This window comes from Rhea americana, unplaced genomic scaffold (genome assembly GCF_003343005.1).
Source record: "Rhea americana isolate MKP2758 unplaced genomic scaffold, rheAme1 scaffold_73, whole genome shotgun sequence".
Taxonomy (NCBI): Eukaryota; Metazoa; Chordata; class Aves; order Rheiformes; family Rheidae; genus Rhea; species Rhea americana.
This window is the reverse complement of record NW_028186901.1, coordinates 62,618-72,662: the sequence shown is the minus strand read 5'-3', so window position 1 is coordinate 72,662 and position 10,045 is coordinate 62,618. Positions and strand designations below refer to the sequence as shown.

The 10,045-nt window shown below is 40.3% G+C and overlaps 1 protein-coding gene across 1 annotated transcript in view; it reads left to right on the top strand.

Moving 5' to 3' along the window:
• The first annotated feature begins 5 nt into the window (after window positions 1–5).
• The window catches only part of UBE2R2 (ubiquitin conjugating enzyme E2 R2), a 51,805-nt gene continuing 41,765 nt past the window's right edge, over window positions 6–10,045 (top strand). The window contains exon 1 of the mRNA XM_085321925.1: window positions 6–182. Within this exon, the coding sequence (XP_085178051.1) occupies window positions 6–182 (177 nt within the window). The remainder of the gene's footprint in view (window positions 183–10,045) is intronic.

The following is a 10,045-nucleotide window of genomic DNA, read 5'->3' as shown; positions in this document are numbered from 1 at the left end:
GCGCCATGGCCCAGCAGCAGATGAGCAGCTCGCAGAAGGCGCTGATGCTGGAGCTGAAGTCGCTGCAGGAGGAGCCGGTCGAGGGCTTCCGCATCACCCTCGTCGACGAGTCCGACCTCTACAACTGGGAGGTGGCGATCTTCGGGCCCCCCAACACCCTCTACGAGGGCGGCTACTTCAAGGTAGGGCCGGCGGAGGGAGGGAGGGGGCTCCGCGGGGGCCGAAAACGCGGAACGAATCCGGCCGAGGCCTCCGGCGCGCCGCGGGGCCTGGGCCGCGCGCAGCCCCCGGCCGGAGGCCTCGCCGCGGAGCGGGGCACCGGCGCGGCCCCGGCGAGGGCCTGGGGGAGGCTGCTGCTCCGAAGCCTCCTTTTCTCCCTCTCGCTTTCTTTTTTTTTCCCCTCCCCTTTGGGGAGGGGGGGGTTGTGGTAACATCTTCCGCTCCCCCGTCGCCCTTTGGGCCGTGTCTGTGTATAGCTATTTCAAAGCACGGAGTGTCCCAGCCTTCCCGTCAGGAGCATCCTAATTCGGGTAGAGGCTCTCCCTACTCCGGTGTTTTGTTTTTGTTTTTTTTCCTCCCAATCTTCGTAGTATTTTAGTACTGTTTTCTTATGAATTTTTGCCTCCTCCCYTTTGCTAGGACAGTCATCAAGGGGCTAGAGAAATGCTTATCTGGTGAAGGCAGATGAGTGTTTTCAATTCCTCTCTCAATCTTCCTGTTAGTCCAAAAAAACTTTTGTGGCTGTCATTTCCCCCTCTTGTAAACATAGTGAGCAAGAAATCTGGCACTGCCTTCCCAAAAAGGAACTAAAGAGAGAAGACTGAAATTCTCAAAACAACTAGTAGAGAAAAAACTCTTCTCTTGGAGTAAAGAAAAACATTGCTGCCTGCAGAAGATATATTGTATTGGGCATACCCCCTTTGAACCTTGCAATGTCCATTTGGTCTCTGGCAAAAACAGTGCTGCCTTCAACTTGTGTCTCCCTGGAGTGATTGGTGCTTCATGCCAGTTAGTGACCTTTAGCTCCTGTCAAACTGGAGGGGAAAAGTATTTTTGGATGATCTCTTTGCTTGGTGAACATGCATCTTCAATGCCTCTTGGCCTCTCTGGGTCAAGGTTTGAGCACTCTGTTCCACAACACCAAAATAACCTGTAGTTTAGGGAATAGATCTGAGTCACCTTCAGTTTGGCCTCCTTGTTTTGAAGGAAGGGAAGGTTTTGGCACAAGCCTTTCTTTTTGTAATGGGTTGACTGGCTTACTCATGTAGGTGTGATATGTATATTCTTAGATTCACCTCCATTATTACTTATTCAGGAAATAGCTCTAGCCTTGGATTGGTAACTGGGTCATTTTTACATCAGAATGGCTTGGCTAACTCTTCCTGTATTTAGACTACTCATTGATTTTTTCCAAACAAATCAGGATGGATCAAAATATTATTGTTTTGTTTAGGAACTGTCTGGTTCCTACATCTGTAATTGATTTTTTTGGAAAGAAAGCTAAAGAAGATGGGTAAAATACTCTGAGGATTTACCTTCAACAAGTGTAGATTTTGGCAAGATTGCCAGTRTTGGTTTATTTCAATATTGTGGCTATGATATTTCTTTTGCCATTTGATGTTTTCCTTTACTGCAGTGCTTTTCCTCTAAATTTTTCTAACAGGTGAAAAGATAGCACTGAGGAGTCTCTACAAATGCTGTGTGATGTTTGTTTTGAGAATGGGAGACTCCTAAGTTCTCCTTGTGCCTCCATCGCTGCTGTAGTTGGGTGATTGCCTTCAACCAGTGTGACTGAAGTCCGTTGTATTTAGTTTGTTCTTTAATCTTTTTCTCCAGGAGGATCCATGTGTGGTGTTCTTGTTTTGATAGTGTTCAGTTTTTGGTATTCACCCTAAATTCTCAGCCACTGAAAAAGCAGCCTTAGATCTTGATTCGTTCCCTAGGGAGATGGGATCCTCTTGACCTGAGGAGTGAAGCTTTTGACTTTGTTTTGTACTGGACCTCTAGGCAAACCTTTAGATGTGTTAGACTTGGTTTGTTGAATGATCTAGGGATAAGATTGATATGTGGAACCTCATTTTGTGAGGTTACTTCTGTGATATATTCACAGCACTTTCAAGGTGGATGCTTTAGTTTAACTCACCGCCTTTTTTTTTTTTTTGAGGTTTCTCAGCTTGCTAATTTAAATAGTTTATCTTCATCATGTTTTATGTTTTTACTTTCCTGAGATTAGGTAAGAAGGATGAGAAATAAGCGATTATAGGTTATTATAATAACCTATATATAATTATAGGTTATACCTTTTTCAGCTTTGTGGCATTGAGAGTTTGAAACATTTTCTTTTCTGCCATTTGCTTGAGGTGTGGTTTGAGAGTAGGAACAAGAAGGAAGGTACAAAATCTTTTATTTAAGCTTAAATGTAAGTATTTTGAGGGAAAACATGCATTTTAAGTTGCATTAATAAAGCATTAGCAACGATTGGTTGGGAATAAAACTTTTTGGTTCATGAAGTTTTCAGAGGTGGCTTTTTGCACCTTGTTTATTCTTGGAGAAATATGACCTTTCTCTATGGATTGTTGAACTAGCTGAATAAACTGAAATGAGGAAAGAGCTCTCTTTGCACCTTTTTTGAAAGGAGCTACCGCTGTTAAAAGCTGGTTTAGCATTTCAACAGATTCTAATTTCAGTTACTAATCTAGTAACTTTATCAATTGATAAATTTAAGCAGAAAACATACTATTAATATTTAAATGGTAGATTATTAGTATCTTAATGCAGGCTATAGTAAAATAGGTGACCTCTTAAAGTTTTAAGAATAGTATTTAAACATAAACCCAGATTTTTATCAACTGAGATAGCATGCTGAGATGTGCTGCAGTACTTCATAGTGTAGGACTTCCTAGCTAAATGGAAATGGCAGAATCATTCAGAAGCAATGTTTCATGCAGAGTGGCTTCAGCGAGGGATAAGAGCACTCTTAAACTGCAAGTCCCCCTGCCCCCCCTAAGCAATTAGCTGAAGGTGCACATCTGCAAGGTTCTATCACACATCCAAATGTTTTTGAATTGCTGTCCTGTACTCTGTTAATTTTTTTGGTTTATCTTGTGACTTCATAGTCACAAGTCCCATTTTTGAGTAGAACTGGAAATAAGGTTTTGGATAACYGTTTACTTAAGTTATAGATTACCACCCTTGAAGAAGGAGTTAAGCTCCTGTGCTGGTCCCCTCTCATTCCTTGCTGGCAAGACAAAAGAATCTCATAGTCAGGRATGCTGAATCCTTCATATAGGTCAGAAGATAACAGCCAGTATCTGTCCTTCAGTAGCTGTAAGCAGGGGAATCATCCATCAGTACAGCTAAAGTTTCTCCCTGTTCTGTTCAAAATCTGCTGTGTTGGGCTTCAGGTATATTTGATTATATTAAGTGAATATGGTTTTTGCTCCTTGGCTYGTTCTGAATTTGCCTTAGGGAGAAAGGTGGGGAGAACTAGTATGTCTAATGTGTAGGTTTATTCATGGCTGGTTCAGTTGTTGAAGGTTTCTGAATAAGAAAGGGAAGACTTTTCTCAGAATAAAGTACTTCTTGACCTGGTCATAGAAGATACCAGTTGCTGTTTCCCTTGGTCGGCTGGGAATGACAGGGTCTGATAAAACAGATCTTTGGATGAGATTCCTCCAGCCTACGTAGTAATTATGGATTACTCTGAGAACTATGGGAATACGTTCTTTGTTTTGCTGATAGTGCCTGAGGTACAGAGAACTGGATCCTGCCGTCACCCGCAGGACTGCTTGTAAACAATTTTATCCATACCACCTTTACTCTATAGGCATCTTTACTGCAGCTGAGAAGGTTCTTTGCTACGTGGCTGGAGAACTCTTTTGCCTGCAACTTTGGCAGCAGATATTGAAGTGTGGATCAGCACAGCAAAGCCTGTTAAGCTATAATCTGTTGATGATGGGTGCTGGTTCTGACAGACTGCAGTGACTGAGGGTGAAGTATGCCCCTCAGTCTGCCTTGTAATTCTGTGTTCAACAACTTCATGTTTGGGTCTTCAAAGGCTGGAGATTGATAAGCCTCTATGCAGTGCCTTAATCAAGTGATGGTCTCAAGATATAGCAGAATTATGAGAGTTTGCTTGTTGATGGTTTACTCAGCTCTGTGTATTTGTTGCAATTGCTCCTTAGCATCACAGATTTTGATTGGAAAAGGAAACTGTTCTCATTTTGTAGTTGAATAATATTCTGTTTGTGCTGGGGAGCAAACCTTCAGGAAAGGTACAAGTAAAAAATTATTCAAATAGGAACTTCGTTGCTAATCGTGTAGCACTGCCCAGAAGTACAGTCTGACCAAGTATGCTGTGTCAAGAAACATATTTAATGTAGAGCAAAGTCAATATTAAAAGCTCCTTCAGAGGTGATTTAGGTTAGATAGATGAAAATGAGTACACCTAACATGAAAGGAAACAAGCAAAACTGTGTTGTTAGAGTTGCTGTTTGATAGTTCTTCAGGCAATTTACTTCATTAGGTATTTTTCCTACCTGAAGGAGCAAGTCTTGACGCATAAGTTGGAGGGGAAAAACAAGCATTATGCTTGGTTGTCTTGAGTAATTTGGGGACTAAATACTTGTCATAGGCATTGTTTTCCCTGCTTTTTGTAACTCATTAACCRTGTACTGTTTAGAAATCTGCGTTGTTGGATCTTAGCTTCTTCCAAGTGATTTGTTTTGAATTTGGAGCAATTAGCAATATACGGAAATACTTTTTTTCAAAGCAGGAAATTGGTATAAAACTCTCTGGTTAACTGTTACCAGGAATGAACACCATGTTTAAAAGTTTCCAGTTGTAGGCTCCTTCCTAGAAAGCTTAAAACTAAGCAAATAGAAAATCCTTAGGCACTTAGGATTATGTAACTGGTAGAACATCTAACTTCACAAAGTATTACTTAAAGCCAAGGAAAAATTGTTGTAAGCTTGCAGACCTAGTCTTCTGTGAAGCATCTGCCTTGTAAGATTCTACAGATCTTCTCCTTACTTGTACTTAATTTTCAATTTTTGTTGCCTTTAGGTATCATTGATACCAATATGCAGAGGTTTGATAAGACAAGGGATATGAAACTGCACATTAATAGAGTCTGGAGTTGTGCACTTCAGAGTCTGAAGAGTTCCCATTGACAGCGGGCTATCTATGAAGTTTGGGAAAAAAAAAAAAAGTCATCTCCTGTCAAGGAGGGAAGAAAATTCTTCTGATGTCAGTAGCCAGCTCCTAGTTCTTTCCCTAGGGCTCCTCTGATCCAGGTAGTGTATACTGTGAAGACAGATACTGAATTTTGAGCTCTGATGCTGCCTGGAAATACAAGCTCATTTGTACTAAGTAGGTCCTGCTGTATGAAAAGGAAGAGCTGTAGCACAGCCCACTTCTGCCATTAGAATGAAAAATGGAAACCTTTTCATTTGGAAAGACTGAACAGTGTTGGCTTGCATAATTTTTCCATTGTTTGGCTCTGTTTCCATGAGTTTGCACCAGATGATTTCTGGATGAGATAAAATACAAGATACTTTTTTTTTCTCTTGGATAACTGTGCAGGTTAATTCTGTGGCCTCTTGGAAGTTCTTGCCAGTCTATTCAAGTGATGGTAACTTAAAGTGTGTACATGGTGTTTTAGAATTGGTTAGTGTTCTGGGGATTAGTGGAAATTTCTTACTCTGTAGTGTTGGAAGGGTGGAGTTTTTGTTTTGTTTTTGAATTTTGTTCCTTTTGTRAACTTTTAAGAGCTCCAGTATTCCAATGACATTATGCCAGTGTTTGACTGCAGGACACATCTGTAGCTTTTATTAAAAGCTCAGACCTGCTTCTAATGTAGCACTGTTTTATGTAGCAACACCCTTTTACACTGGGTATTTTGTTTCTTTAATAGCACATTAAGTCCACTGCATGGTTCCTTCTTTACCTCTTGAAGATAGAAAATCTTCATGCCCCGCCCCCCATCCCTGCACATACCCTTCTCCAACTCTGTGTCATCTAAAGATCGGAGTTAAGTGTCTACAAGCAAGTTATGYTGCTTACCCTATCCTCAGATATGAATTATTATCATTTCTTAATAATATGGACTAAATAGTGGAGGGACTTGCACTGAACTGGAATATAACTGAGTTATAAATGAACTGCATTGYGAATGGAGTAGAGGTTATGTGAATGTTACAGTATAGAAAGATCAATTGTAACTTTTGGCAGTTCATGACTGGATACGGTGCGTATACACATGCATGTGTGCAAAATTACTCTAGTATTTCCAGGGTTCCAGTACTTTATTTTTAAAACATTAATATATTGTTCAGCAGTATGARTTAGAGGAGTTGCAATTAATCTTACTAAGCTTTTGCAGAAGCTACTTATTGAGAATGACCCGTCTCACCAGAACAGGTTACAATGATTTAACTTTGGCATTCTGTACCTTCTCCTAAAATACCTGCAGCCAAGATTATCCTATAGCAGAGCAAATTGATAGCCTATCTCTATACTTTCTGAAATAATTAAAATGGATAAGCATTTGCCCAAAGCGGCCTGCAATTGAGAGGAAAAATAGTAAAGCTACTCAACTGGGCCACACGTAGGATATTTTGGAGTCTCTACTTGATTTAAAGAAATCTCCCCTGAGGCTTTTTTCTTTAAATTGAGGGTACTGCGCAGAGAACAAGGAGAATGAACAGAGACTTTCAGGTATGTCGTTGTATTTGTCATTAACAAGGAGGTCTTGCTGTGTTTTAGCTACTCAAAGTATGACATGATACTCCTATCTACCTCTTTTGTTCTCTTAAAATTATGCAAGTTATTTAAAACTTAAAGGGCTTTTACTATGGGGGAGACAATACTTAAGACTGTAGCAGTAGGGACATATTTGTGATAGCCATGTGACTCTTCTCCAAGCTGTGTGTCCTGGTTAGAGTTTAAAACTTAGGAATTTTTGTGTTCCTTATAGGAAAATATTTGGGAAGGTTAAAATACAAAGTTATTTGCTTGAATATTAGAATGTTGTGAAGACCGGTGTTTAACCTGTCATGCCACTTAGGTCAATTCTTATGTGATGGAGACTTGTCCATTGTATGAAATATCTAGCTTTAAGATTAGATACAATAATACAAAACAATCCTTAGACTTCTCTACAACAAGAATCCTTTCACTGTCAGAGCTAGGCAAAGGCTTAAATAAGATCACCTTTCGCAGCTTGGCCTTGTCAAAACAAAAGCAATCAGTGGAGTAGGCACAATTTGTAATACATTCCATGAAGATGCACTTATTCTTGCATAAAGTCTGGTGGTATAAGCCTTTAATTCATGAATACTGGCAAACACTTGCACACCAGTGTAGTTTATCTTGACTGGAGTAATGTATCTTTAAAAACATTCACCTTTATCAAAAATAGGCTTACAATGTGTAGGAGACTGAATTTCATCTCGGTGCTCCTACTTATTTATCTTGCAGAACAGTAACTGCACTCACACTTAGCTGAAGGCTTTTCAGTAGTGAATTAAACGGTGTAACTTGAGAGGATAACATCTATTTTGTACCTTTAAGTGTCCTGTAGGTATTACCTAAATTCTTTCTAATTTGTCATTGATGTGTTAACAAAGCACCTAAATCAAATGCTTCAGATGAAGGATCGTGACACTTTTTTTTTTTTTTTCCCCCACTCTTTCCACATTAAGGAGAATACTTTTATGATATTGCTGGTTGAGTTGTATCACTAACCTAACTTAAGACGTTTTGGCAGCAAAGTGTATTGTGGCCATAAGGTATTCAAAATGCAGAGCAAAAAAGGCATTGAGGCTCCACTCTTGTCAAGCACTGAGTGTTCAGAATTCAGTGAACGATAGAAATGTTTCTTTTCTTGTGTAGTTCTCTTAAGTGTCAAATAGCTATTTCCTGAGACAACCACAATCACATTTAAACAATTTTGTATAGAGGACCTGTTTTTCACTTCATTTAAAAGTTCACTAGTCTTTTGTAAGAGGACTTAGACATCTTATATTGCTGCATGATCTCCATTTGAACATATAAATATTAAAATCTTGAGCCCAACATATGGAATGATTTCCATTTCTCATTCTGCCAGAAATCTGAAGGCTTGTATGCTTCGAAATTTGACTAATATATTTTCTTTCTCTGAAACTTATCAGATTTCTCTCTTTCCCCCCTATCCTACCCCATCACTGTTAGCAATCTTTAATTTATGTGGAAGAAGCTTGTCTGTCTTTGACCTGAAATACCACAATAGCAACTCTACCATGGGCAGTGGATTAGGCAGGGTAGACTTAAATGAGGCTGTGAGCAATTGGGTATTTACACTTTTGAAACAGGCTGGATAGTTTTTGGAAACTTACTTATACAGAGGCTTGTTTTGACCCTCAGAGGATTATAGGCAGACTCTTCCAGGAATAAATGCTGGTCTAGGCAGGGTCATTTGAAGTGTCACTCTGGAGCTTTACTGCAAGTGGCAAAACTAGCATAATTGGATCTGTTTTGAGACCCCATGTCTATGGCTTCTCCAGTTGGAAAGAAGTAATAGTTTTATTGGCTAAAGATACAAAGGAGGGATGAGATCAGAAGATTGCTGGTGTTGGCCACTTTCTTCTGGACCTTCAGGAAAACATCTTGGTTTTTAGTGCTGTTACTCAGATTGCGCTAATTAGAAGAAGCCCACTTAATGTTCAACTTGGATCCAAGTTAGTGATGATTTATCCAAGTTGTATGCTTATTCTGTGGATGCTYGTTTTGGTTCATTCCTCTAATATGACTGATAGCTGTGCCTCAGATCTTCAGCCAGGGACCATAATTGGCCTGCAAGGGACAACTAAGTAACACACGAGCAGTCAACAAAAGCTGCAAAAAATAATGCTGCTTAATGGGAACATCCATGGAGACCACAGTTAGGCTGACTATGTGCTGCCTATCTCCAGCCGGGAGCTGCCCTTGGGGGTTGCAGGCATGTTGCTAAGATGGTGGATCAGACCAGGCTGGGGTAGGGTTATGAGCAGCAATTCTGAAAAAGTGTTATGTATTTCTGAATCTAATGAGGATGCACTGAAACATCACATAGGGATTTATTTAGCAGTCTTTTGGCACTTGTACAATCTCCAAGCTCTACCCTGCAATCTAAGTAGCTAATGCTGCATACTGTGGGGTCAGCAACGTTAATGCAGCAGATCTGTGCAATGGCAGGGGCATGGATGGGGCTCTAGGTATGCTCAGGTGCAAAATCCTGTCATCTGTGATTCTGACAGGCCTCTTACTCTATCCCTGGATCTTTTGGGTTTCCAAGCCAGTCTCAAGTGTGACTCCTTTCTCCAGCTCTTCCTGTACTGGGCTGACTGTGCTTTGGGGCATGATTGAGGGTTGGCAAAAGGCTACTGAGTGTGACCTAAATAGAGCTTCTGATCTGGCTCCTGATGTCTCATCCTTGTTCGGTTTCATCTTTTCCTCTGTAGCTCTCAACCTTGCTGAGAATGTGGGCAGCTTTTGCCTATTTCCAAGAGACCAGTATTTTTTGACCTGTGTACTCCTAGTCAAGACTTCTAAGGTGGCTAGTTTCTAACATTAACATGAAAGTGAACTTGCTGGTTGTCTTAAGTGGAACCTATGAATTCTTCAGTAAATCTACCAAAGCTCTGGATGGAGGTTATTGGACAGAAACACTTCAGCTGTTGGAAACAGCATCAGTTGTGTTGTATTGTTAACTCTTGCATGCATAAATTTGTCACGGTGACCTGGCTGCCTTGTTCAGCATTAATTCATAGCTGGGGGTGTAAATAAGTTTTGTTTGTTTGTTTTTAATCTTCCCTTCTCCTGTTTACGTAAGTGTAGAATAGTGATTCCTGTATTCTAGGAAGGAGAAAAGTAGTTTTTTTTTTTTTTTTCCTGGAACAGGCTCAGTATAAATGGCTTTGCATTGCTGTAGTCTAAACTGTGTTATAAATCTCCCTTTTAAATCATCCTCCCCTTCCCCCTCTCCAACACCCTCCCCCCAAAAACTATAATGGTGTAGTTGAAG